Raw genomic sequence first — 27293 nt, forward strand, 5'->3', positions numbered from 1 at the left:
GTAGTAGGCGGAAATCCTGTCGAGAAATTGGCATTTCTACCTACGCTTATTCAACTGTCACACTGTCGACGTGTCCCTCAGTTCATTATTTCTTGTGTCATTCCATCCATACGACCCTTGATTTTGGTCTTTTGGTCCTTCATCAGCTATTAGTGTGTACAGTAGACAGTTTAATGAGTCATTGTTGAAACAGTTTGTGCGAGTTACAGACAGAGAGGGATCTATATTAACCATTGCATTCCTAATATTTAATCCAAGCATAGAAGCTTAAAGCTAATCCTAGTCCCCGTTCTAATCATTCATCCGAAATTCTTCGGCATTGATCTATGTAATAATAACACATCCTGTTCCTTATGCAGTAAAGAATGTAATGTAATGCAGTGAGAATTGCGCTCATCTCTTCTCGTCACGTTGTCATATTCATCGTCTCGGTTCTTCTTGTATGATTAGTTGACGTTGCGCACAACGTCGTTGATAGCCCGGGCCACGTAGTTGACATTTTTCTCGCTCACTAGATGGCTCAATTAGCATTGACTTGATCCACAGAATTGAGGATTCGGTATAAAGAATGAACTTACACCCACTGATAGAGGCTCGGCCAGATTTGAGCAGGTAGATGTGATACTTGTCCTTCAGAGCGTATACTTGCGAGGGTGTTAACCCTGTGTAAGAGAACATTCCATTCTGCGAGACAATGCCAGTTAGTCGGGGGTATTCTAACTGTGAAACCACAGGTGGTGGTCAGAGAGGGGTATATACCTGTTCGACAATGTGCTTCCACGTTCCAGGAGTCTCGAGCCTTATAAGCTCATCGTAGAGCGCTTTTCGCATGGACCTGATACGGGAACTCATGACCATCAGGTCCTCGTGCCATTGAGCGGTTAGCTCATCGTCCGTCAGGATCTTCTTAACGATACCGCAGCCGGCAGTGGGGCCCATTGAATATTCGCCCCGGATCAAATGACAGAGATTATTGACGACAATGTCGCGGAGATTCTGGCCGCCGTCGTTCAAGACGTAGTGGTATGCGCCGACACGTTGGCCGTAGAGACCAAAGTTCTTGGAGAAACTCTGGGCCACGCACATTTCCATCGACGGCTTCTCGTTGAGGAAATAGCGAATAGCCCAGGCGTCTTCGTCCGCAGAACCGGAGGCAAAACCCTGGTAGGCGGAGTCAAAAAAAGGGAAGAGCTTCTTGCGCTCGCACAGATCAGCGATGATCTTCCACTGTTCCTTGGTGGGGTCGAGGCCGGTGGGATTGTGGGCACAGGCGTGTAGGAGAATGACGTCTCCCTCTTGTGCTTCCGATTCGAGGGTGGACATCATGCCGGTGAAATCGAAGGAGCGTGTCGCGGCGTTGTAGTAAGGATATGTCTTCCGGGGAACATCCACCAGTTCCCAGATGGTCAGGTGGTTGGCCCAGGAAGGGTTGGAGAGCCAGACATTTTTGGGCTTCATTTGAGTGGACAGGAAGAGCGCACCGAGATGGTTGGCACCCGTGCCTGCAACGGCCTGAACAGAGGCAATTCGGCCCTTGGTTTTCTTGAGCTGCTCCGAGGCGTCCTTCGCGTTAAAACCGAACATCAGGTCCCGGGCAAGCTCGACGAAACGCACGTCGCCCTGAATGGTAGTGTACTCATGACGGGATAGGTTGTCTTCGGCGAACAGGCGCTTCTCTGCCTCACGTACGACTGGAAGAGGCCATGGTTTGCCGTCGTCTGTGCGGTAGACACCCACTCCCAAACTGACCTTCTGTGGGTAGTCGTCTCTAGCAAATGCGCCGTTCAAAGCGAAAATTTCGTCGGCTGGCACCGGCGCCAAAGTGGTGAGAACAGTCATAGTGATAGTGATATAGCAGTATTGACACACCAACACACCACCACACAACCCAATCAATCTACCAGGCTCCTCGTGGTGTTGAACTTGCGATATTTGCTAGGAGGTAAAGCTACAGAGAAGGGCAAGGTGGAGTGACTAGTGGACTGTATTTAAATAAGATGCGCCGTGCAGGGTATGACAACAGAGGAATGTTCTATGTTACCTGGGTAAGAAGGGAGTGATGTGGTGGGATCTCTGCATGAATAACTGTCTTGTAGATGATAGCACTGGCCCGATATCGCCGCCGTGAGCGAGTAACTATTAGTTAAATAGGGACGTACTTTCCTTGGTCACCTGTTTGCCCTTTTTTCCCCTTTTTTTTTTTTTTTTTTTTTTTTTTTTGCCATCGACCCAGGATAGCCGTGGCGGAAAAGACCGCTTAGTGAAGGGTCCTGTTACAGTGGGTCGATCTAACTATGGGGACCAGGCAAATCATCCTAACTGGTGGAGAAGAGGAGCCATCGTAATGTCCAAATTAATCATGAAAATGTGACCAAAGCGACATTTGTCCCCCATGGAATATATCCATGTCTGGGGTATCTCCGAATAATCGCGGACTTGATTTTTGATGGCAGCTAGCTGGTTTGGACTAGCATGCCTCTCCAGGACCCTTGGTTCAATTGTCTCGAGCAGCTATGCAATGTCTTCCAATTGCCGCAGGTAGGGAGTAGAGTAATCAGTCATGACACTTCTCCCGCCTTTCTTTGCTTTCTTTTTTTGTCGCTTATCTTTCCAATTTTATTTGCCTCGTTTTTCTTTTTTGCTATTGGGGTTGTATTTGCCTTTTCGACCTAACCTTCCCCCAAAAGCGGGTAGCGTGGATCTTTGGACTGGCCACGGTGGATCTCTGTGATTCTTTTTGAATAGTCATTTATGTTCAAATGACTCCTAGTGTGCACATATTCAAGGAATAGACAAGAAGACAGTTCAATCATTCCCTACTTCGGTATTCCAGTGAGACGACTGATATAAATATATATATGCCCGCATGGTGCTGTAGGTTGAGAAAGCATGGCCGGCCTATATTGCTATACAAACACTATCAGTCTTCATATTCAACAGTAATGCAGATTCATGAAGTGGGCGAGACCTTGTCTAGCACAAGATGAGATACAGGCATCTGTAAGCATAGCAGCTGTGCAGAACAACTAGACAACAATACTGATCACAGACACAAAGAGTAGTGAAGAAATGGATACTACCGTACCAGAAATTGTGATTCAGCTATGGCTTGGAGAATAACGCCAAGTGCAGGTTCGAAAGGATTATAGCGAAGGAGGGGTTGTGAGGGGGAAGTCGGATTTCCTGACTAGTCGTGTCACCTGCTCAGGCTTTCAATAATTCCTCCCCAAAAATGAATACATTTCATTATTCTATTCGAATTACACCTGACCATGACTACAACTCAATCGTCTCAAGATGTAGCCGGGGATGGCAATAGTCTGCACTCGCTCCGTCCAACAACTTTGTTCAAGCGTTGCATAACAGCATCCCCCCGGAACTGCTTCCGCGCTTCGACCCCATCTACGTGGAGTATTACAATAAGTACAATGCGGGACGTTTGCACACACATGAGGTGCCCATTGAAGAATTCCGAAAGAATCCAGCTAAATACGTCACCGCATACGGCTGAGCTGTAGGCCCGGATATTTTCCGGATTACCCAACAGAAAATACCCGTCCAAGGCGGCGAAATAGCCGTTCGGATTTTTGATCCCAGAACAATCCTTGACGTACAAGGCAAGCCGAAAAAGAGAGCAGCGTACGTCAACTTCCATGGTAGTGGCTGGGTATTTGGAAACCTTTCTGTGGACCGTGATTTCTGTAACCAAGTTGTCCAAGGCCTAGATGGCAATCTGGTGGCTTCTGATGTCGATTATCGACTAGCACCGGAGCACAAATACCCTATTCCTGTTGACGATTGCTGGGCGGCATTCAACTGGGCTGATTAGAATCCCTAGAGTTGATTCTTGCAAACTACTCTACACCCAGGCTCGATCGCAGAAGGCAGAGGAGTTCAATATCGATCCGGATCGGATGGCAGTTGGTGGTGCTTCAGCAGGACATCTATCAGCCGTCATCAGCCATCTCTGTCGCAATGTCAATATTCCACTACGCTTGCAGCTTTTAACTGTCCCGGTCTGTGATATGCACAATGTTTTCACACCGAATGGCGATTTTGATTGGGACAACTGCCCATATGAGTCTTATCGGGAGATGGAGTTTACAGCAGCCCTTCCAACGGCATGGATGGCATACTTCCACAAACAGTTCCTGGGAGTGCCCAGGCCTGCTCCGTCACTGGAAGTAAGTGATCGGTATCGCAGTACAGTGAAATAGATTGCCCATGCCAATTGCTCACACGATTGATTAATAGGATTGGAAGATCTCCCCTATGCTAGCTCATAATTTTTCCAACCTTGCACCCGCCTTTGTATTTACTGCAGAGTTGGACCCTCTGAGGGATGAGGGAGAAGTCTATGCCGCGAAACTGAAGGCAGCTGGTTGTCGCGTGGATCTGATGCGTATGGAGGGAGTCACCCATACTTTCAGCGGTCTGGATGGCATCCTGGACGTAGGGAAAACATACAACAAGAAAGTCATCGAAGCCATGAAGAAGGAACTCGTAATCTAGGGAAGATGCGTTGCGTGTATAGTCTTAACCGGACTATCATTTATCCGTCGACGCACCTTACCATACCATACCTTACATCGCCTGTGTTGTAGATAATCCCCCCCTTTTTACCTGAAGAGTTGGTTATACCGATACCAAATCGGGAGTTTTCGGCAGCCCGCATCGGAAAAGACTTGACGTCCTCAACAGAATAATTAATTAGTTTCGTTGCGGGTGCGCTGGATGCCGATTTTATTTCTCTTCCTTTTCCCATGTCCCGCGAGGCTGATCCCATTGCCATTGAACTCTGTTCTTAATTTACTTCCTGTAATAGGCTGTATTTCCTAGAGCTTCTGGCACCCAATTGAGTTCACTGGAGCTAGAAAACGCTGCGGCATTTGAGACGTTATGTTGACATCGTCCAACTCCTCCCGGGCGGCGGTGCGCTCGATGGCTTCCTTCGCATCTCGAGCATCTGCCAGCTCTCCCGCAATCACCCGCAGTGCTCTGGCATTTACTGCCCGCTCCCCCGCTTCGCTCAGTTGCCGACGCACCTTGAGCTCCAATAACCGCCACCTTCAACACTTTCCTCGTCTTCAATCCCTCAACTTCATCTCCAACAAGAGAGCTTTTGGCACCACCGTCAGAATGGTACGTACGCCTGCCACGTTTTGTCGCGGGAAAGGAGGGCCAGCGGTAGAACAATGAGAAGAGTCCTATTAGCAAGATGGTGGACGCTACACTTAGACATGGCGCTGACAATGGTGTCTATTTTCACAGGCTTCGGCAACCCGTACCGAAAGCGATGCCTTTGGTGAAATCCAGGTCCCCGCGGACAAGTACTGGGGTGCGCAGACCCAACGGTAAGTTACCATTGCCAATCAGTCGGCGAACGAACATGTCATAATTACACAGATGCTAATGGAGGCGAGAACAGCTCCCTGGGCAACTTTGACATCAACCAGCCCCAGGATCGCATGCCTCCCGCTGTTGTGAAGGCTTTCGGTATTCTGAAGGGCGCTGCTGCTACTGTGAATATGAAGTTCGGTCTTGGTGCGTGACCTCTTATTTTGGATGATTCTATGATGATGGTGCTCATATCTACTCTAGACCCCAAGATTGGTGAGGCCATCCAGCAAGCCGCCGCGGAGGTGGCGGAGGGCAAGCTCATGGACCACTTCCCTCTTGTCGTTTGGCAGACCGGCTCCGGCACTCAGTCCAACATGAACTCCAACGAGGTCATCTCGAACCGTGCCATTGAGATTCTGGGAGGCCAGATGGGTACCAAGAAGCCCGTCCACCCCAATGACCACGTCAACATGTCCGCCTCCTCCAACGACTCGTTCCCTACCGCTATGCATATTGCCGCCGTTATGGAGCTGGAGAACACCCTGCTTCCTTCCTTGACGAGCCTGCGCAATGCCCTCCAGGTGAAGGTGGAGAAGTTTGAGAAGATCATTAAGATCGGCCGTACTCATCTGCAGGATGCTACTCCTCTGACGCTTGGTCAGGAATTCTCCGGCTATGTCGCTCAACTCGACCGCAACATTGAGCGCGTGCAGGCCTCCCTTCCCCACCTTCGCTATTTGGCCCAGGGTGGTACTGCAGTGGGCACTGGTCTGAACACTTTCAAGGGCTTTGATGTAGCCATTGCGGCCGAGGTTTCCAAGCTGGCTGGAACCGAGTTCAAAACCGCCCCCAACAAATTCGAGGTCCTGGCCGCTCATGACGCTATTGTTGAGGCTTCTGGCTCTTTGAACACTCTTGCTTGCTCCCTTTTTAAGATTGCCCAGGATATCCGTTACCTCGGATCGGGACCTCGCTGTGGTCTAGGGGAATTAGTCCTCCCCGAGAACGAGCCTGGCTCCTCGATCATGCCTGGAAAGGTGAATCCCACTCAGTGCGAGTCCCTCACCATGATCTGTTCCCAGGTTATGGGTAACCATGTCGCTGCCACCGTTGGTGGTATGAACGGCCAGTTCGAGCTTAACGTGTTTAAGCCTCTCATGATCCGCAACTTGCTGCACAGCGTGCGCATCCTTTCCGATGGCATGAGCAGTTTTGAGAAGCATCTGGTGCTCGGTCTTGAGGCCAACGAGCCCAGAATCAACAGTCTCCTCCACGAGAGGTATGTATCTTCTCCCATCACCCATCCTGTACTAGGAACGCCCTTGCAAATTATGGATCGATTCTAACTTAGTACTAGTTTGATGCTTGTTACCTGCCTTAATCCCGTCATTGGCTATGACATGGCCTCCAAGGTTGCCAAGAACGCCCACAAGAAGGGCATTACCCTGAAGGAGAGTGCTATGGAGCTGAAGGCCTTGAGCGAAGAGGATTTCGACAAGCACGTTCGGCCGGAGCTGATGTTGAGCCCGAAGGAGAAGAAATAGATATACTCAGCGACTACTGGGCGACAACCGGTAGAAGCCACCCTGAATTCATTTTAAATATATAGTGAAGACTGGCATTTTATGTATACTAAAGAAATATATTTTATATAATATTCACCTTAAAAAAATTATTTTAGGTCCTTTTTTGCTTTTATTTTCTTCTCCCGTCGGCTATTTTTGGAACCATTGATCGTGAGTAGAAAATAGTCCGCAGGATTAGAGGGGAAGTGATAGACTAGCTGGAAATAATCCTATTCTAGGTGCCAGGAACAATTTTTTTTTTTTTTTCTATATTTTTTTTTATATTGTTTTCTTTTAATTAATTTTTTATTTTGGATTTTACTAAGTCAATTGGCATATTAGTCGACATGGACAAGAAGCCCTGAAATATTACCATGGTATTGTTTCATGTCTCAGGTTGACATGACCATGGACCAGGCAGTGCCGTATTTTTCGGCCATGTTTATCGTCTAGTGAACTCTCCTTAGATGTTAACCTCTCACTTCCTCTCTCCCCACACCGGTTCTTGCACTGGGATTGCTGTCACTCGTTTAAAAGTATCCAGCTGTCTTGCTAGCTCTCTTCTTTTTATCCCTCCTATCTTTTTGTTTCTCTTATTGGACCACTCTAAATAGAGAGGACCCCACTGTCCAACTCCCTAGACAGCACGCTTGATTGCCTCGCATTATTCACCAACATATTTATCTTGAACTTTCCTGTCAATCCCTTCCAGCCTATTACAAGTGCGGAATTTCAACTGCAAATCCAAGATGACCAACATTACTGCTACTCCTACCCCCAATTCTATCCCTACAATCAAACCCATCATGAACTCCCACGCTGTCTCCACCGAAGATGTCCCCCTCTTCCCAGTCTCTCTCATTTCTCCTGAAGTGGCGGCACAACTTCCACAGGATTACACAATCCGTCCTATGCGACGTTCCGACTATAGGCGGGGCTATCTCGATGTCTTGCGCGTGTTGACCACCGTTGGAGATATTACAGAAGAACAGTGGAACGAGCGGTTTGACTGGATCTCCTCCCGCAATGACGAGTACTACCTTATTGTTATCACAGATGGAGAGGATCGAGTCGTTGGCACCGGCAGCTTGATTGTGGAGCGGAAATTCATTCACTCCCTTGGCATGGTTGGACACATTGAGGACATTGCCGTTGAAACGAACCAACAAGGGAAGAAACTGGGATTGAGAATTATCCAGGCATTGGACTACGTTGCCTGCAATGTCGGTTGCTACAAGGTAAGTCCGATATTCTGAAAGGGGTTCGGGATTCGCCTGACTGACGCCATTTTTTCCTTTTGCTGTAGACTATCCTCGACTGCTCGGAAGTCAACGAAGGTTTCTACATTAAATGCGGCTTTAAGCGTGCCGGCCTGGAGATGGCACACTACTACTGAATGTGAAATCATGTTAGTCGATTTATACTGGCGTTATCATAGTCGGTTCGGAATCTGTTTATTGGGGATATTCATAATTCGACCTTGAAGTTTTCAGCCTCGAATTCTCGGCTGGTGACTTGTAAAGTGAATATGCTCGGCGTTATGTATAGACTGTGTGCATGTTGGAGAAATATTGGACAGTTTCTTTCTGCATGAGACCTACAGACATCATTTTTCGACATCTGGATATGGGCGAGACCTCTGCAGTGTTGATTGCGCTTGCCAACATAATCATTACCCCGTGTTTGGGAGGGTATCGAATATGCTTTGTCCGAAGGCCTCATTGCGTTTCTGATTTGTTTGCCCATGTGTGCTTGCATGGTCTTTTTTTTTTTTCTCGATAGAGCTAGGATACATACTATGAGTTCCATACCTTTTACTAGGCTATAATAATAAAGCTAACCGTTTCTTTCTATTGTTCTAATGTTCCCTTTCTTTGTTTTAAACACTAGTTCACCTAGTTATCTAGAAGCTAGCCTTGGATGCGACTGGCTCATACATAAATAACTACATAGGACCCAGTGACCATTTCCAACTCCTAGTCCTTTTATTTGTTGACAAGACGTATTCTCTGCAATGTTGGTTTCAGACCAACTACTCCGTTATTAACTTACAATAGAGGACTGCTTAGTCAGACACCTAAGGTGGATTAGTGCAGGGCTGGGCCCTATTATTCGTCTCCTAGAGTATCATATATGGTAGTCATGTCATATCAACTCGTATGATGGCGGAGACGTGCAGTATAGGAATCCCACCGGGATAAATATCACACTCCAGGATTGGACACTTTGATCCTACCCAACTGGTGCATGCTGATTTCCATTCCCCTACGAGAATAAGTTCGGGTACTTATGACATTGTAAGTCACATTGCAAAGTCCAAATCCCGTGCAGGAATCTACAGGCCCAGAGCAACATAAAGGAAACGAAAAAGAAAAACAAACGGCCAATCATATCACATCCATTTTTCCATTTCCTGGTAAAATAACCTTGGGCGCGCAATGATAAAGCCTATCTGAAAGCCGTGTGGGGATTCTTATGCGCAAGAATCAATTGCTCATACGCCGATTGTTGTAAACATTTTGTGAAAGGGAAAACACAAATTCCAGCTCCGGAAAAACCTCCCAAATTCCAAATCCTCGAAGAATTTGTAACCTGTACCTACACTACTTTCCCCAGACCCCCCAAGCCAGACCGCTTCGATTTCGTTTTAACGCGACTTGGCGGCGACCTTGGGAGCAGCACCCTTGGCGCCCTGCTTGCTCTGGATGCGCTGAGCACCACCCTTGGAGGCGGCGAGCTTGGCCTTCTCGGTCTTCTTCTTGGTCTCGGCGGCGGCCTTCTTCTCCTTGGCCTCCTTGATGGCCTGCTGGCGAGCGGCAGCACGGGCCTCAGGGCGCTGGTTGCGGCGCTCCTTGATCACGTCGAGGGAGGCACCAACGATAGCACGCTGGCTCTTAACGACACGACGGGTACGCTTCTTGGCAACTTCCTGTTCGTGAAAAGAACTCCCGTCAGCATATTGTTCCTCCATGCTCCGTATAGCTTTGCTTGATTGCTGTTGCTCCCTTCTCTTCTTGAATAGTTTGCATGTCGATTATACATGTTCACCAACATATACATGTGCGTATATATATCCCGTGCCATCCTTTCATATATTCTCGCAAATTTCATACGGGAATACAAATTTCAATCCAGGGGAAATTGGCGGTACTGACTTCAGAGATACCCTTCCTGTGCTGGCGACGGAAAAGGACAGTCCAAGCTATCCGGCGAGGGTTCTTGCGCTGGAGGAAAAGAGACTCGGACTTTCCATTCTGGAAGCGGAAGATCTTGCTGTCACCGCGAACGTACAGCTTACCCTAAAATTTTTACAAAATCCAACATGTCAACAAAATTGGCCTTCTCAAGTTGTTGGGGGGTTTGCGGCATAGTGGCGACGATAGTGCGATAATTTCGAAACTGTTGCCAAAGGGATAAACGCACCTTTCCGGGGTAGATCTTCTGGCCGCTGAAAGAATCGTCGTAGGTACGCATCTTGAACGTCGGAGATGCGCAGCCGGGCGAGACGAGATGTTGTCGGTTGGCGTTGGGTGGTTGAGTCGAATCGGTCTCTGCGGCGAGCGGATAGTGAGGCTGGCACAATTGTCGTGCGGGCGCCTCGCTAAGCGGCCACGTGACCTCGGCTGCCCTTACCAACTACATCTACTCTGTGCATTGAGGATCTCGATCTCTCGCTCAACAGCTCGCAGGGTAATATGCGTCTGGGCTACGACGGTGGGATTACAAGCACTTGAAAATGCTCTCATTGTCTCATGCTGATCTTCTTCCATTTTTGTTGGATTTTCCCGTAGACTTTTGACTGATATCAACGGAAACAACTAAAACTCTCGCCCAAGACTCTGTCTAGAATCAGAAGAATTTGAGAAACTTTATCAGCTTTGCCTATTATGCCATTTCCCCTTGTATTCTTCACTCTTTTTGAATCACCATATCCCAACCAGAGTATTTAAGTAGTCTCGCAGACACATCCCACGTCACTCGTGCCAGTTACATGGTCCCCAAGGATTCGCTTTACATTCCTATGTAAGACATAATGTTAACAGTGATCATAGCAACTATATTGGACCCAGCAAGAAATGGTGCACATGAGAGATGAAGTACCTTGCACTGGATGTCGCGACAGATTTCATTATGGCAAACGCCACAGCACTTCGGACAGACATATCTTCCACAACCTCCAGGTGGACTGCACAGATGGAACTTATTCATCTCCTTGGCCTGTTGACTCATGCCATCGATCATCTTTACTATACGGCCTGCCTTTTCCAATTTGGTCGTGTCTGAATCCTCCTTGATAACTGTCCGACGTGCATTATCATATATGCAACATGATGCACCGCAAATCGGACAGTCCCCACGACAGTTAGTACACCTCAGGTTGATCGCGTCTTTAATTCTAGCATCGTGTGTCTTCTGCTTCAATTCTGAATCGCTGAGATTGCGAGTCTCTCCAACAGTATCAGTGACGCTGCGCACATAGTCGATCTGTCGGTTTTTTGTCAACAATAGCATGAGTGGAGCACAGGAGGGCATCCACTCACCAAGTCTTGACATTTTCTCCTTGCTTCGTTGAGTGCCTTTCCCTCCTGGGGTCTCATGCGCAAAGCGGTTTTATGATATTTAGCGGATGCTTTCGCGCCGGCTGATTGCTGGTTGCTTGACGCTTGCTCTGCCGCATCCTTCATTCGCGGAAGAAGCCCATCGTTGTTGTCGGCTGCTTTGTCTTTGTCTATGAGGCGGGGAGTCTCTGGAAATTCTAAGTCTATAATCAAGTAATCTTTTCGAGGACTTTGATTAGTCCGTTGTCTCAAACATGGAAGAAAGAGATAACCCTACCAGTTGGAGAGCAGTACTTCAACTTGAGAGGAGCAGGGGCTGTAACGGAACGTTTTCCGGTACTTTTTTTATGAGGACTCGAGGAATTACTAGACCCTCCTACACTGGTACCTGTTGTGTTTGTGTCATGGGTGGTGAGTGAATCAGACCGGATGGAGAGTGACGATTCTCCATGACTCGTTGACGAACGTGATTGCCAGCTGCATCTATCAGCACTGCCGGGAGATTTGGGTGAACCGCCTGTCATGATTCTAAAGCGTCTCTTGAAACGATTCTCCTTGGGTGATCTTTGTTCCTCTCCGGCGTTGTCGTTATTATTGTAATCTACTATGCTTTCTTCTGGTTCGTTCGTTTGCATGGTGGCCTGCGACAAAGTTAACTCGACGCGAAGGTCGTCTTTGATGTGGAAAGCAGTTTCTATCTGATTCGCAATTTCTTGAGAGAACCGGATGTTCTTCTCTAGGTCGGAGGGCTGACTTGGTGAGTTGTTGGTCCCGGACAAAAGGGACTATGGTTTGTTTGGATCACTTTTGTTTCCAGGTACTAGGAATAAAGAACTAACATAGGTTGAGTCAATGTGAAGGAAGTAAATAGTGAATCTCACTTATGCGGGTCCGTGTATGACTGCTTCGTTGTTATTGTTATTCTTCACTTTAGTTCTATTCTTCAGAACTGTGGACATGGTGGCTACTAGAGATACTTTAGACAATTTATTCTAGATTACTAAAATGGGTAAAATTGGAGAATGGAAATTTTAGAAATAGCTAGAATGTGCAAATTTATATAGAAATTTAAGTTATAATATTTTCTGTGATTGTTAGTGAATAAATTTAAATCTGTCTCCAATTATTGACTTGCTGTATTCACTACTCCCAGGCGAATATTCTAGGCACAGATATGTTTACTGTCGGTTCATTATTTACAGCCCAGTTCTAAATACCATCCATCCTTTCTTTCTTTCTATTTTTTTAAGAAAAGAGCCCACCATCTAAGGTGTGTCACTATTAACAGATCCTTCTAATCCTAGCCTCATCGCCCTTATTTAATGTACCTACGGTTCATACTCGACTCGTCGCAATCCAGAATAAAATCAGACGTGTTCAATATAATTCTATTCAGAAGAGGCTCTATAACGAATAGTCGAAATCGCCATTTAATGTGACACAAGGGAATGTTTAACCCAAAGCATGCTTTTGGAAATAAGCGGCGGGCTTCGTGCCGCAAAATAGCATGAATAGGGAAAACGAACCAATGTCGAGTCTCGATGTCTTCCAATGAAGAATGGATAGAGCACCTGCTCTTTCGCAAGAAATCAACGAGGAGCTCGAATGGTATAGATTGATCCAAGCATAAATGCCAGACAGGCTAAGGTTGCAGTACTTTTCTCTTCATGGTCACATCAAAGCGTGGTCGCTCACAATTCCATCAAAGTATGTTTAACTCGAGAGACCCCCCCAAGAAAATTTAAGTCATCGCATGCGTCCTGGTCCACTCCTTGGCGGTCTGTATCGCAGCGGGCTCATCCTCCTTCCAGCGCTGAGCAACATCGTTTGCAAGCGGGTCGTCCGGGTTCGGAGCCCCCAACAACGCTTGGATTGAGAGCAGTATCGTACGGATTTGGAGAGCAGGAGACCAGTTATCTAATACACATTAGTGGACTAAGGACAGAATAAGGCAAATGAGAGAAAAAAGTTAGAGAACGTACTCTTCAAGACATCCAGACAGATTCGCCCAAGACGGTCAATATTGGGGTGGTAGATCTTGGTCAAGAATCGGATCTTAGGGGGTGTCATAGGGTAATCTTCCGGCAAAAACAGCTCAAGGCGAAAGATGCCCCCTAGATCAAAGTTAGCAATTATGAGCAGTTTCATTCCCCTCCAGATGACCCGGGATAGTATACCTTCATACGGAGACTGCGCCGGTCCGTGAATCGAGACATCGAAATATCGTAAGTTCTCTTCGTGAGGCACCGCGTTGATACCGGGAACCCTAGAGTGAGCAGTCACTAATCAGTAACAGCATATGCCGGCAAAATCCATCTATCACATACGGTTCGGCCATAAGACGCTCAGTCTCCTTCACGATTCGCTTTGGCAACGCCATGTTGTATACTCGTGTCCCCGCGTTCGTTCGTTCGTATGTATGTATCCACAATGGAGTCTCTTATCTGCTGTAGAGTTTGTCTTTCCTTCTTGCCACTTCGAATTGACAACTACCTCAGTCCAAGGGGACAGGATGACGAGGAGATGATGCACGAGTAGAAGGCGCCTGCCGAAGCGTCCGAATCAGCGGGGAATCTTCTAGGGACAAGATCTTAGAGCGATTAGAGATTAGCACGACGTAACTAACCGACCGAGGGCATAAGGCACCCAAAGGCCGATAGTCACCGCCTTCCCTCCTGGATACGGCAACACTCAGGGACCTAAAATGCAGTTCAAGCGCTAGGCCTGATCTGGTCTACCCGACCTTACAATGGAAATCCCCACAGCATGACTTGGCAGTGCAGCAGCAACTGCACGACCTCCTAGTGAACTACTTGCCTTCTGCCTGTACCAAATGGTTAGTCGAGTTGCATATCCCTGCATATCATTCGGCATATTAATATGGAAGTCATTTGGTAGTGCTCCACGGAACCATTTAAAATCCTGCGCAATTGCTTCACGTTCAACCCAGTTGGCTGATCAACTTATAGGATGCGCATGCATCAGTTCGCAGACCTCTTCACCCTGGATGGTTGACCGGCCTTTGGAATATTTTGAAATGAAAACTCATGCAGTATAGCACATGTTCTCTCGCCAATGTATTGGATGACTCACAAGACCACCTATAAAAACTTCTTGAGTAGCATAGGGTAGCCACAAAAGGTTAAGAAGAAGCGCCCTGAAGTCGAACGACACAACGGGACAATGCCGGATTCTGAGTCAAGGCCCCTCACGTCAGCCTTCGAAAGCCCAACTTTCGGGGAGGACAGTTCCTTTCACGTGGAACAGCCTGTTGGTTCGATGTCGATATCACCATGTGGACGCGATGTTGTTTTAGCTTCTAAAGAAGGCCTGCATGTCATAGACCTCGATTCGCCATATTCACCCCCTCGGTATCTACCGCATCACACGCCATGGGAGGTCGCAGATGTTCAATGGTCACCATTTGCCGCCCGGGATTATTGGGTTGTGAGCACGTCCAACCAGAAGGCGTTGGTGTGGAACTTGGCCATGAAGGCCTGGCAGAATTCCATTGAACATGTGTTGCATGCCCATACACGGGCTATAACTGATATCAACTTTTCTGCACACCATGCGGATATCATAGCAACATGTGCCGTGGACAGTTTTGTCCATTGTTGGGACCTGCGGAACCCGTTGCGTCCAGCTATCTCCTTTTCCGACTGGTTTGCGGGGGCGACCCAGGTCAAATGGAACCGGCAAGATCCCAATGTCATTGCTAGCTCACATGACAAATTTCTGCGGATATGGGACAAGCGAATGGGCGCATCTCCGATCAAGTCTATTGAAGCTCACGATACAAAAATCTACGGCGTTGACTGGAACCGAGTTCGACCTGGGGCCGTTGTGACCTGTTCACTGGATAAGACGATCAAGTTCTGGGACTATACTGTTGAAGGTGAAGTGCCGGAGAAAGTCATTAGGGCTCCTTTTCCGGTTTGGCGAGCCAGGAATACCCCTTTCGGATGGGGTGTTTTGGCCATGCCACAAAGAGGCAATAGTGACCTTCATCTGTATAGCCGGAGAGCTGGAGAGGGTGCGAATCCGGCCGAAGACCTTCCGCTGGTGCATAGTTTCCCAGGACACAAGGGCCAGGTGAAGGAGTTTCTCTGGAGGGCGCGCGGAGGAGTATCGGATGGGATTGACCATAGAGAATTCCAACTAGTCTCTTGGGGAACAGATCGAGAACTCCGCTTACACAGGGTCGATCCTGACATTTTAGAGGCAGTCGGGTATGAAAAAGGAAAGTCGTTTATATCCAATTTGAACCTCACCCGCAAGGGTGCTGTTTATAAGAGCTTTCGGGATGATAGTGGAAGCCAGGAATATGATGATTTCGATTCTCTATCTACCTTCCAGGAGTCAGAATCTCATCCATCCCGGGGCTTAGGAATGAAGGTTATATCTCCATACGCTCGAGGGGCCAATGCAGATTCGCCGATTGGCATGCAAGGCAGGTCAAATGTCCGAGCCGATAATAACCCAATATCATGGATGCGAGGCGTGAAAATTTCAGGATGGGATATTGAAACTCTTGGGGATGAAATCACGCACGTGGGGGAGAAATTTACCAAGGTTGCTTTTGAATCTGTTGATGTCAGGCAGCGGAAGGCAACGATATCTCTTCACGGACCTTGGGCAGCAGATGGCACCTCTTTATTCCTAAAAGTGGACATCAAATTCCCAGTTGATTACCCTAAGAGTGCAATGCCAACGTTCCATGTGCAGAAGACCGCTGCTGTCACCGACCAACTTTCTGACAAGATTATTGCTGAGCTGCGTACCATCGCAGAAACTTACCTTTCACATAAAAGAAGCTGCCTTGAAGGTGTTGTCCGCTATCTTCTCGGAGAATGCGACCTCGAAGAGAGCATTGCATGGATCCTGGGCGAAACGGCCGAAACGGTTAAATCGCCTGTGAATGGTCAGCTAGAAGGCGAGTCAAGTGATGAGGATGAGGTCGGATTATCTCAGAGCCAAGAACTAGGCATGAGTTCTGAGTTACTTCGACCTGTTAATGCTAATGTAATGGTTCCTGTGGCAAAGGCATGCGGTATGCTCTGGGCCAACGATGGGCGGTTGGTATGCTTTTTCCCCGCAAAAAAGGGCGGATCCGCCTCTTTGCTGGAAAATCTAGGATTTAAAGAAATGACGAGATCAAGAGCGGACAAGGTCTTTGAGGGATTCGGCCGCCTACAGACAAATTCACCCGGTCCGCGGGTAAGTGGTGCGCTTGCAAGTACTGATGATGGGACTTCTGACTACTCGGATGATTCGGACGCCGAGACATCTAGCTCCTCGGGATCGTCTGGTATCTTGTCAGGCCTACAGCATCGCTTTCCAACCCCTCAGACATGGCGTAGTGCTGGTAGCCTTGGTTTGTATCGACCACGATCAGCAGACAATTCACAAAGGTCAACTGCTGGCGCGATGACGACAAAATCGCCCGGGCAAACCCAAAACATCATATCGATCTATGATTTTAGTGACTTACTACCAGCAAAACGTGATTTAGCAAGTGGGTATCGCATCTATGGCCAAGGTACAGACGTGTGTGCCCACAATGCTTCAGTAGCTCTCGATCACGGCTACCACGAGCTAGCACGGATCTGGGGACTTGTGAAACTTATATTGCACAACACCAATGGCACAGAGACCTCAATGGGATTATCTGCTGTTGAGAAAACCAGGAGTGTGCAAAGAAAAGATAGTGCTGTGGATCTGAGTTATGACACGAACTACCAAGATAGTGGGCATAAAGAGGCTGTAAGCAGCGTGATCCAATGGGGAGATCATCCTTTTGCCAGTCATTGGCTCATCCCTTCCCTCTTTGAGCATTTCGAACGGATCGGCGACGTACAGATGGTCGCAATGCTGTCTTGTGTGCTCGAAGAGTCGAAACACCAAAAAGAGCCCCTCAGCCAAGAGCGTCGCGGCAGGGCAGGGCCGAAGAAAACGGAGGACCGCTCTTTTTCATTGGACTTCTATACACACCATGGCACTCAGAACAAGTCTCAGACGACAACGCCATTGGCTTCTACCCCAAAGGATAGTCATACGACTCCTATCACGCATAGTTCTGGACGGTCATCTTCTGAAATCTGGCGGGCTGATTCCACCCCCCCTTATTCGACAGGAACTACTCCTCCCTTGGCGCCTCGTGCTTCGGGTTTGGTCGCGGAGAGGAGGACTATGGGTCACAATACCCCAGTGACTGCCTCTCCTGATCAGCAGTCCCAACCGCGCAGTGCATCAGGACTTGGCTCAGTTCTTGCTTCTTCCTTGTCCCGGTCATTCACGTTTGGACCTTCTTCAGCTTCACCACCAACTAGTGCCCTTAGCAAGAAGAAACAGAGTCCGAATGACAGCCCTAACCTTCTGACCGGCGGTGTATGGACTGCGAATGCTTTCACAGCGAAGCCCGTGTCAGCCGTTCCTGATTACCTAACCACCTCAACTGCCGTCACCTCTCGAACTCATTCTGACACCGAAAGTGAAAGGCCAGAAAGGACTTCGAAACCGCAAGTGAAAGTCCACGCGTCTCTGAAAAACACAGGCTCCTTTGAGAGTAGCGGGGGAAGGCAGAACTTATTTCTTGACCCTAGGAAAGACGGGTTGTATCGAGCATATCGTACTGCGTACGCCAACTTGTTATCAATATGGGGCCTGCCAATACAGCGCAGCGAAGTACTCAAGGTCGGCGGTGTCTCTGGACACTCCGGTGATATATACCTTCGCCGATGGGCATACAACAACTTTCAAAGCTCACACTCACTCACGGCCCTGCCCTGTAAAGACTCCATGGGTAGTACTGGTGATGAAGGCCACCAAGGGCTGGAAATTCAGCGTCACTGTATCCGGTGTGGCCGCCCTCTCCATTTGTCGATTTTTTCTACGCATATCATGGCCGAAGAAGCAACCAAACACAGCATGAAGTTATACACTCCATCCACCACATGCTCAATTTGCAATCCGCAGCAGCGGCTTCCTCTCAAACTCCCCTGCGTTGTCTGCGGAGAAGTCGTGGAAGGAATGCTCCTCCCCTGCTTTGGCTGCGGTCATGTCAGCTGTTTCGAGTGTCATCGGGGCTGGTTCACAGCAGGTTCATCGGATCTCCACCCTAGCCTCGCAGATGCACACGGCGGCAAGCAAGAATTCCAGTTCTGTCCCACCGGATGTGGCTGCAAATGCTCGGAGCACATCGTCACTGGCATCTTGCCTCCGCCGAATCCATCGTTCCCGATGAACGACTCTGAGAACAGCGCATTGGACAAAGCGCGTGATCACCTCACCGACAGAACTGTCAACCACGGTGACTTTTCGTCAAATGTTGGCCAGCATGAAGATGATCTCGACCACTGGCAGGCCTCCCCGTTTGCCTCCCTTGCCAGAGGTCTTGGGGGCGGTCTGAGTAGGGGACTACGTCCGAAGGAAGACAAACGGAAGACAAAAATATTGAATACTGCGTTTGTGCCGAAGAAGTCTTCCATGAATCAGGTGGAAAATCGATGGTACTGACCTTGAGTGATCCTTTTTTTTTTTTGGTATGAGTTGTGCTCGCTTTTTGTATACCCCATGGATTCAATTTTGCATTATATCCATAGCCTGAATGATACTTATAATAATGTCTCATGATCATTACATATGCTTAACTTCTAGATATCTTCTTGAGATAAGTAGCTCAAGTATGGTATGTCTTGAATACATATCCTCATAACATGCCCTACAACGATCCCATTCGCAAGAACCCAGAATCCAAATCCCAGCACGAAACCACACCTCACATCACATATAACTAAGATTAAACCATCATATAACAACCGCAACTTGATCATTCATACGATCCTTTATATTCCCCAAGAAATAAGCTGCCAGGATGGACACCCCACCAAACCCAATACTAGCATAATATACCCACTTAGAGCTTTCCGCATATGCAATCTGCCCCACTGCCACAACAGCGTTGTATGCGGCATCGTTGTCAGAAATACCAGGGAGACGACGCAACTTGTCCAGCAACGACGCACCGGTGAGTTCGATGGCCGTGGACATGGTCGTGGGGTGGGTTTGATGTTAAGCTTTGTGGTCATGACACCGCCGATGTAGTGCACTGCATTCGGGGTGAACCTGGAAATAAAGATGTTGTAGTATATTGTGTAGCCAATACTACCGCCGACGACGCGAATCGAGAGTGTAAGGGCGGATATGGTTGCGATTAGATTCTTTATGAAGATAGTGAGTATTCGCCGGGTTCAACAAATGGGGAGGGAAAAAACCTACATCCGGACATATGATGGTGGTGATGATTGAAGCTGGAACTACAATACCTCCGACGCCTAGGCATGCGACGATGAGAATACCCCAGAGCTAGTAGAGATTGTCGACTCGTCCGACTGCCATTGCGCCGCAGCCTGCCAGAGGGATAGTTGTTAGTTTTGGGAACTGTTGGATGTCCAATGCCTATTGGAGAATGGGTTTAACATACCTGCTGTCATGAGGATGCTACTCAGAATCAAAAGCTCCTTAATATTTCCTCGGAGAACATTCAGGAGCCAAAGAACGATGCAGGCCCCGCCCATAATCCCGAATCCGATAGGCAGACTTCGAATCCCAAAGCGGACGGCATCATGACCATAAACGTTGAACGATTGGGTGGGACAAAACATGATTATGGAGAAAAAATTGGCGCCAGAGATGAAGGTAATGACCAGCGTTAGGCCCAGAGTGCGTGGCTCTTGCTTCAACCGGCTAGGAAAGATAGGGTATTTGGCCCCGTATACCTCCCAAAATCCAAATACAATTAATATCACAGCGCCAAGGATCAGTGGGCAAGGACGTGAGCTGTTTTCCAGCCGTACTACGGTGTCGTTTGTTCAGTTTGTTTCCAGGGAATTAAAAGGGACCGACATACTTGATAGCCACCCCACCGACTATGCTGAGAAAACCTCCGACGTAGTTCACACGAGATATAATTTCCCGTCTACTCAGTCCGGTGGAATTGACCCTGGGTGGGGGAGAACAGAGTGGTGATGAGCAAACCAAAGGCATTCCATGCGCCGCAGAAAGCACCAATGTAGCACCAGCCGCCGTCGGATGAAATAAGCTGTGCCCACAAGACCGATGGGCAGAACAGTGCAATGGTAAAGATGAGTATGGCAACATATTTACCTCGTTGTCTGGTCGGTGCTATCTCGGAGGTAGCAGCCAACGCTATCAGTTCATTGACTCCGGCTCCTGCTCCAGCAATTGCCGTACCATCTAGGTAAAGTTGGTTAATACCCAATACAATAATGGGTACACATACAGAACTTGAGCCTTCATTGTACATACCAATAAATGTATTCATTGTATTTGCAGTACCGCTCACAATCATGCCAATGCAAGCAAGAGAGGCTCCGATAAGAGCGACATAACGACGGCCGATTTGATCTGACAAAGATCCAACAAAGGGGCAAACACCAGAAAGGACAAGCAAATTCGCAAGAACTTATATATAAGAGATGAAGATAGGTCAGTTCAGCTCCGTTAAATTCAATAGAAGGAAGAATCCAACCTACAAACCAAACCCATCGATCAGCTCCCCCGACACCTGCATATATGAAAGATGGAATGCCTCCTACACAGCCATCAAGCCCTGAATCAGAAACCAGAGAACAAGAAGACTATTTCAATTGAAAGCCCACCGAAAAGATAAACTGGAAGTTGGCCCCTGTCCATAAGAAAGCCATTGCTGTGAAGCCCATGAATCGACGGGAGGTCATCTGGTTGAGAAAGGGCCAATCCCCGGTCAGTCATTCAGTAATTCTATATACAGAAAGCACAAAGATATAATTTCTCTTACAGGAAGCGCATTGTCAGGCTTCCCAGCTGAATTTTCATAGGAGTCCAGCACAATATCCTCGTGATGGCTGAGCTTCTAATCCTCAGTTCCCACTGCAGTCTGCTTCTCAATAGCTTTTTCATCCACATAAGATTGACTGAATCGACCAGAGGACTCCATGCTTGCTGTAGCAGATGAGCAAAATCCAAATTGAGAGTAAAGAAGAAAGCTGCCTGTAGAGTTCCCAGTAAACCAGCACATACATTCAGCGACAAGACTAGAAAGGAGAGAAAGCACCCAGCTTCAGCCAAGCCCTTGCATTTTATACTCTAAAATCAAGTGAACTCTGACAGACAAGCCGCCTGATCTGTAGGCCAAACATGCTTGCCCATGCTCCTCCATTCGTGCTGCTGACGGGCGGGGTTTTGCCTCTTAGAGGTAATCTGAGCCTGAATATAATCAGACATAACCGAGGCGTTAGTAGAATCCCGGGACAGTCAATGTGCAACGCACGATAAATTGCCGAGATGGATGGACTCATGGAGAGCGTTGATATGTCCAGGGAAATTGCGGGGGAGAAAAACGTGGAGAGAAGCAAAACCCGAGTTGGGATGACGGATGCATTCGTGACTATCCCAAAGAGCATGGAATAGGAGCTGCTCCCTGATTCGGGCCAATTTGTTTGGTTCTTTATCACGTTCATACAATCTATTTGTCCGTCGATCTATGCCTCTTCTCTATGTACACGAATAAACATGTCTGTAGAGGGATGTGTATGCGGTAGAACATACACCCCGAAACCCAATGACCCAGAAGAAAGCTCTATGCAACTATTCCTGTTTTTTCTCATGATCAAATCCTCTAAGCACATGACTCTCCGACACTTCGTTGGAAGCACGTGGCGTTTATAGCGGCCAAGCCGACGCAGCTAATCGATGTCCTCATGAGTGCATGGCCATCGTGCATCGTACGTCAATCCTCAGTACTCAGTACCAACTTCTCGCAACTTATATTTCCTAGGAACGACAAAGAGTCCAGAAGCTTGGGCACATAATCTCCCAACCGGGTCACGCACCTCACCCGTCACGTACGCCTTGCGGCCATTGCTGCGTTCCTCGTCGATAGCCGCGTGGAAAGTATAGAAATTGCCCGAATACACCGGAGCACGATATTTGATCTCTAGGTTTGCAGTGACCCCTGTCCGCTCGGGAAGATGGCGGATAGCCACACGGCCAAGACTCTCATCGAGCACGGTGCCAAGAGCTCCGCCATGAACGACTGTTGGCCATCCCTCCAGGCCAGACCCCAGGAAGACCATGCTAATCGCCTTCTTTTCCTTCTCGTTCCAAAAAACTTTCTGTAGAGCCAACCAGTTAGCAGAAAAATAGGTAAATTCCGAGGCTCATCTGATTCTGCCTGCCGGCAGTCGGGACACCCGGTAACGCAGTAGCTCGGTAGGACAAGCGTCTGTAGTCTGCACTGGCCAAGATCCTCTCTCTTACGAAGAAAAGGGTCTGAAGCAGAGAACAGATAGCATCAGGCTGAAACAGGGGACAAACAAACCTGGAGCGCCAATCCCCGGCTTCCGCGCAAGGGTCCAGATGTCAGCCTCCCTATCTTGTCTTCCTCCGAATAGTTCCCATAGACATCGGACTCCACGTAATCAGGGTCACTGCGTAATTGTCTCACGATAGGTAGACCGTTCTCATATTCCCGGTAGATCCCTTCCAACCTCGCTATATCTTCATCTGTTCCGGGTTCTGCCGGCTCCGATATTTGTCCGTCAACCCATCTTCCTGTCGCAAACCCTAGGCCACTAAAGATTCCAGTGTATATCAGGCGTCGCGGCCACTTCGATGGTTGGGAGGTAGGTGCATTGGCAACGGTGCTGCTCTGCCTTGCCCGTCGGGGCCGGAATCGGGACAACTGTTGCACTTCGATCGCAAGGTTGCGCAGCCGGGGTTGTAAGACTCTACGAGAACCAAACATGGTTGATCACATCGCAGTGCTGCGCTGGAGATAGTAGTGGACGGAAGGTGACACAGAGGACGTTCATTGAACTGCATCCAGGTGGGAGACACTTGACCAGAATACCGAGGCAGACGGGAAACGTCACGTGGTGTGACTGTATGGAGGTAAGGAATCTACGGAATATGGATATGGATATAACTGGTCTATGTAAAACAGGACTAGAAGCAAGAAATGAAGGCACACTGTATCTCCTTTAAAGTCTAGAAAATACCTATCTTAAACCATATGCACATAATCTAGTAAAAGGTACCGATTTTGCAATCGTAAAATGCCTCGTCGAAAAGAACACTTAGTTGGCAGTCGGCAGGTCAATCGCACGGTAAAGGCAAATGAGGGCAGAATGAGATTCACCTGGTAAAAACAGGATTAGTAGGAGCTTCGTGCTATACATAGAAAGATATCCACATACCACCACCCGCAAGGGTTTCAATTTTTTCTGCTTCCACCTCAGTCACCTTGTCATCATTGAACCACCACCACTTTCCATTCTCTCCTTCCTTGCCACTGCTTTGTTTCTTCACGTACGCAGTGTAATGGCCACTGTCAGCGCTAGCACCTTGGTGCGTAATCACACCTCGTAGCTCATAGAGACCCGAACCGTTGGTGCCTACGTCAGAGGCAAGTTTGGGGTCCAAAAGTTCGGCAAGCTCTTTCTTCGCAGCGAGAATGGATGCATTCTTTTCTGCTTCGTATTCCGCATCGGTCTTAAAGACATCAGTCATTGCCGCATCTCCGTCTTTCTCAGCTGCCTTCCCCGCCTCCACGCTTTCTTCCACTGCCTTCTTCTGCATCGGCTCTATGGCAGCTTCGGATTCTGCTTCGCCCTTTTTCTCCTCCAACTGATGGGCAATCTTCTGGCGCTTCCTGGCACGCTCAACGTCTAATTCTTCTTTCCGAATCTCCCGGACCTTGTCTCGGACTGGTACGAGATGTTTCTTAAGTTCGTCTGTGCAGAAGTCGACAACATCCAACTCGGCAGGGAAAGTAACTTTCCGCATGATCTTCGCCTTTTTTTGGGTTTCGCGCTTCCAGAAGAATCGAACGAAGTGCACAGCTAAGTACTTGGGCAGTCGGGCTATGCGTGAGCGTTTGGTATATACCGCATCACGGTCCAGAGTAGGAGACCGCTTTTCAATTTTCTCCTCAAGGCCTGCCATTATGCCATCGTGTAGATGATTTGTCTCTTTGCCAATGTGACAGTCCAGCTTGTAGAAGACGTCAGAGCTCTCCGTTGGCTGCTCACCAACTTCCTTTGCAGCCGCCTCGTCGCATTCGGTAGTCGACTCGAACCTTCCGGCCATATACTTGTCAACAAAAGAAACCTGGGAGGCGGATTCGCCTTCGCCTTCCTTAATGATCAGCTTATTCCGCAGCTGTGTTACGATCTGGGACCAAGCCTCTTCGGCATCTTGCTGAGCATAGCCATGTCCATTTCGATCTTTCTGTGCAAATTGGGGGAATACACTTCTCAGTGCATTAAGGAACATCAAAGGAGGAAACCCTTCCTGTGTCTCAGACATTTGCTTGAACAGGTCCCGCAGAGATGCTGTAAGATCCATCGAAGCGCCGAGGCCGCCGAGACCAAGACTGCTCAATTCAGAGATACTGGAGCCTCCACTGCCGCTTGCAGAAGGCCGATACTTTTGAAGCTCCTGCTGGAGTTCTGGAACACTTCGCAACGTTTGAAGCGTAGAGTTCAGGTAGCAAGTATTTCCAAGGTTCTGCAAACCAGCAGGAGTAGCCCCTTCCGCCTTTGCAGCTTCGGCCTCGGTCATATCCTCTAAAAATTTCACTGCTTCCTTAGGTCGACCTAGGTCTCCGGCGCCTTGTCCTCCCGACGGTGTACCCATCATCATGAACGTCTGGCCGGGTTTGGCCTTGAGAGAGGATAAGGGAGTGTCATCCTTAAGCTGGCCCCCTTTGACCAGAATTTTCTGCCGCTCCGGTTCGACGCCGGTTAACGAGTACAGTTGATACTTAAGTGTTTCGCCGTTCGACGACGGGTCAAGCTCGACCTCATGACGTTTACCTTGGTGCTTTACGATGACTAAAGCCCAGGTTAGAAGTTGCTAGATCGACACTGGTAAACTTTCAGGCTAGTAATGCGGGCATACCTGGTATCGAAGCCATCCTACTCGTCTCTAAGAATAATCTCTTGATAAGACAGTGGGATTCTCAAGAGCTTGGGTGGCGGTATGCAATGCATAAACAGCAGCGTGGTCGGTCATCGCTTTCGGGAGGCGTCCTGGCGTGCCACCCAGTGACCGTGGGGCAGGTGCAAACGGAGCAAACACCAACAACAGGCGACATCAGCGGACCAGTGGGACATCGCTGCCTCCTGAAGCTGACCCAAGACACCTTCGTCGCCTGCTGGGTTTACGCTTTAGGCATATTATTCACAGCTAGTACCCGGATACTTTGGGTGTATTACCAGTGAAACGGTTTGTTTCTGCTACACGTGCAGTGAATGAGTCGGAGTTGACGGCATCACCAGCGGACTAACAGCATCAGCCCGCAGTATACGTCACATTTCTATTATGGTGAGCTACATATAGTGTAGATAAGATGACGGTGGGAGCTAACAACGTCAAGTCTCAATCATTGCGTCCTTATCTTCAATGCGTCCGGTCCTCGCTTACCGCCGCACTTGCGATTTCGAACTTCGCCTCCCAGACCTCCGAACGCCATAATGTCCCCGAGATCGAGGCCCAGAGTTCCCCCGAACTCCTCCTCAATCCCCTCACGGTTTCTCGTAACGAGAATGAAAGGGTACTGATTGAGCCCAGTGTGAACAGCGTCCGTGTTAGCATTCGAATTAAACAAGCCGATGAGATCGAACATATCCTAGTACACAAGTTCACCCGGTTCTTAACGCAGCGTGCAGAGTCATTCTTTATCCTACGAAGAAAGCCAGTTAAGGTCTGGGATTTGAATATTGTTGATAAAAACATTTCATAATGCTAACTGGATAGCAGGGATACGACATCTCGTTCCTGATTACAAACTTCCATACGGAAGCCATGCTGAAGCATAAGCTTGTGGACTTTATTATCCAGTTCATGGAAGAAGTGGATAAGGAGATTTCTGAAATGAAGCTTTTCGTATGTATTTTTCCTCCTTGCTACTGATTCCCAATCGTATTAACTATGTCGCAGTTGAATGCGCGCGCTCGGTTTGTTGCTGAATCATTCTTGACACCGGTAAGTATCACAATTCTCTGCCCTTAGCACTGGATTAGCTCTGACAAGCTGGTACAGTTCGACTAAGTTTTTCTTCTTTTTGAATGTTTCCTTTTCGGTCCACAATTGATACATGGCCTTGATTTTTTACCCGTTCAATAGCGACTACTGTACAGGCGATCTAGGCTGGTTCTGGAAATGGTTCATGCTATGATACGCTCGGCGCATTCTCGCCTTCCTGGGATTCTCAAACCCATATCAAATATGAAAATACACTAGTGAACTTGGTTTGCTTGTCCATTTCACCATTGACTCGAATCAAAATAGCTCCTTAGCAGCGATTCTATGTATGAGCCTACCGAATTTTATCTCAAATACGAGTAGAGGAAATGGTTCATATCACATGCTCCTATGTTCTAGACTCAGTATATGGCTATCATTTCCAGCCTCGGTCACCGAGATAGAAGTCCGCGAGCCACAGGATTCTCAATTTCTAGAAGTCTCTGTCGCTTCTATCAGACCATGACTGCGGCTGACAGAGCAAATGAGTTCCTTAATATGGGCCATCCTCATACATATGCTAGTACCAACTCCTTATATTCCTGTGCCATAAGAACAGGCACTCTACGGCAACGCGACATTTCACCAATAAAACAACGCTAGGGTGAATAATTCCTAGTTCTTTTAGGAATACCGATGCATTTTTCCTTATTTTGCATTGGACAATTAACATTATTTCCACAACTTCTCAACATTTAGCAGGTCATTTCTCCATTTCTTCCTATTGCATTCAGTTTGG

The 27293-nt window shown here is 48.1% G+C and overlaps 13 protein-coding genes across 13 annotated transcripts; 5 read left to right on the top strand and 8 right to left on the bottom strand.

Annotated features, from left to right (window-relative positions):
• Positions 1–446: 446 nt before the first annotated feature.
• ATNIH1004_010200 (putative aspartate transaminase) lies at positions 447–1839 on the bottom strand (the record flags this gene model as incomplete). The annotated part of the gene is made up of 3 exons (XM_033574775.1): positions 447–511; positions 579–684; positions 760–1839. 3 exons carry the CDS (start codon positions 1837–1839, stop codon positions 447–449), a joined length of 1251 nt encoding a protein of 416 aa, XP_033422793.1.
• Positions 1840–3272: 1433 nt separating this feature from the next.
• Positions 3273–4512, top strand: ATNIH1004_010201 (alpha/beta hydrolase; the record flags this gene model as incomplete). The annotated part of the gene is made up of 4 exons (XM_033574776.1): positions 3273–3411; positions 3519–3790; positions 3870–4184; positions 4255–4512. 4 exons carry the CDS (start codon positions 3273–3275, stop codon positions 4510–4512), a joined length of 984 nt encoding a protein of 327 aa, XP_033422794.1.
• Positions 4513–4899: 387 nt separating this feature from the next.
• On the top strand, positions 4900–6884 carry FUM1 (class II fumarate hydratase; the record flags this gene model as incomplete). Its single annotated transcript, XM_033574777.1, has 5 exons — positions 4900–5142; positions 5272–5354; positions 5429–5544; positions 5602–6619; positions 6698–6884. The coding sequence occupies 5 exons, from the start codon at positions 4900–4902 to the stop codon at positions 6882–6884; spliced, it is 1647 nt and encodes a 548-aa protein (XP_033422795.1).
• A 770-nt stretch (positions 6885–7654) lies between these two features.
• On the top strand, positions 7655–8301 carry gup1 (glucosamine 6-phosphate N-acetyltransferase; the record flags this gene model as incomplete). The annotated part of the gene is made up of 2 exons (XM_033574778.1): positions 7655–8143; positions 8212–8301. The coding sequence occupies 2 exons, from the start codon at positions 7655–7657 to the stop codon at positions 8299–8301; spliced, it is 579 nt and encodes a 192-aa protein (XP_033422796.1).
• Positions 8302–9552: 1251 nt separating this feature from the next.
• Positions 9553–12099, bottom strand: RPL24 (60S ribosomal eL24 domain-containing protein; the record flags this gene model as incomplete). Its single annotated transcript, XM_033574779.1, has 6 exons — positions 9553–9834; positions 10061–10204; positions 10329–10541; positions 11007–11390; positions 11447–11667; positions 11742–12099. 6 exons carry the CDS (start codon positions 12097–12099, stop codon positions 9553–9555), a joined length of 1602 nt encoding a protein of 533 aa, XP_033422797.1.
• Positions 12100–13205: 1106 nt separating this feature from the next.
• On the bottom strand, positions 13206–13844 carry UBC13 (E2 ubiquitin-conjugating protein UBC13; the record flags this gene model as incomplete). The annotated part of the gene is made up of 4 exons (XM_033574780.1): positions 13206–13381; positions 13447–13578; positions 13642–13730; positions 13792–13844. The coding sequence occupies 4 exons, from the start codon at positions 13842–13844 to the stop codon at positions 13206–13208; spliced, it is 450 nt and encodes a 149-aa protein (XP_033422798.1).
• An 803-nt stretch (positions 13845–14647) lies between these two features.
• Positions 14648–18982, top strand: ATNIH1004_010206 (Mtc5p; the record flags this gene model as incomplete). The annotated part of the gene is made up of 1 exon (XM_033574781.1): positions 14648–18982. The coding sequence occupies one exon, from the start codon at positions 14648–14650 to the stop codon at positions 18980–18982; it is 4335 nt and encodes a 1444-aa protein (XP_033422799.1).
• A 291-nt stretch (positions 18983–19273) lies between these two features.
• ATNIH1004_010207 (uncharacterized protein) lies at positions 19274–19516 on the bottom strand (the record flags this gene model as incomplete). Its single annotated transcript, XM_033574782.1, has 2 exons — positions 19274–19309; positions 19379–19516. The coding sequence occupies 2 exons, from the start codon at positions 19514–19516 to the stop codon at positions 19274–19276; spliced, it is 174 nt and encodes a 57-aa protein (XP_033422800.1).
• A 315-nt stretch (positions 19517–19831) lies between these two features.
• ATNIH1004_010208 (uncharacterized protein) lies at positions 19832–20130 on the bottom strand (the record flags this gene model as incomplete). Its single annotated transcript, XM_033574783.1, has 2 exons — positions 19832–19875; positions 19950–20130. The coding sequence occupies 2 exons, from the start codon at positions 20128–20130 to the stop codon at positions 19832–19834; spliced, it is 225 nt and encodes a 74-aa protein (XP_033422801.1).
• Positions 20131–20444: 314 nt separating this feature from the next.
• ATNIH1004_010209 (uncharacterized protein) lies at positions 20445–20810 on the bottom strand (the record flags this gene model as incomplete). Its single annotated transcript, XM_033574784.1, has 2 exons — positions 20445–20722; positions 20795–20810. 2 exons carry the CDS (start codon positions 20808–20810, stop codon positions 20445–20447), a joined length of 294 nt encoding a protein of 97 aa, XP_033422802.1.
• Positions 20811–22263: 1453 nt separating this feature from the next.
• ATNIH1004_010210 (PaaI family thioesterase) lies at positions 22264–23273 on the bottom strand (the record flags this gene model as incomplete). The annotated part of the gene is made up of 2 exons (XM_033574785.1): positions 22264–22641; positions 22848–23273. The coding sequence occupies 2 exons, from the start codon at positions 23271–23273 to the stop codon at positions 22264–22266; spliced, it is 804 nt and encodes a 267-aa protein (XP_033422803.1).
• A 331-nt stretch (positions 23274–23604) lies between these two features.
• Positions 23605–25445, bottom strand: UBP6 (ubiquitin-specific protease UBP6; the record flags this gene model as incomplete). The annotated part of the gene is made up of 3 exons (XM_033574786.1): positions 23605–23666; positions 23725–25362; positions 25430–25445. The coding sequence occupies 3 exons, from the start codon at positions 25443–25445 to the stop codon at positions 23605–23607; spliced, it is 1716 nt and encodes a 571-aa protein (XP_033422804.1).
• A 435-nt stretch (positions 25446–25880) lies between these two features.
• Positions 25881–26581, top strand: ARC19 (actin-related protein 2/3 complex subunit 4 family protein; the record flags this gene model as incomplete). The annotated part of the gene is made up of 4 exons (XM_033574787.1): positions 25881–26234; positions 26291–26416; positions 26471–26515; positions 26573–26581. The coding sequence occupies 4 exons, from the start codon at positions 25881–25883 to the stop codon at positions 26579–26581; spliced, it is 534 nt and encodes a 177-aa protein (XP_033422805.1).
• Between the last annotated feature and the right edge of the window lie 712 nt (positions 26582–27293).

The sequence above is a fragment of the Aspergillus tanneri genome (genome assembly GCF_003426965.1).
Source record: "Aspergillus tanneri strain NIH1004 chromosome Unknown AapTan_5_pilon_pilon_pilon, whole genome shotgun sequence".
In the NCBI taxonomy this organism is placed as follows: Eukaryota; Fungi; Ascomycota; class Eurotiomycetes; order Eurotiales; family Aspergillaceae; genus Aspergillus; species Aspergillus tanneri.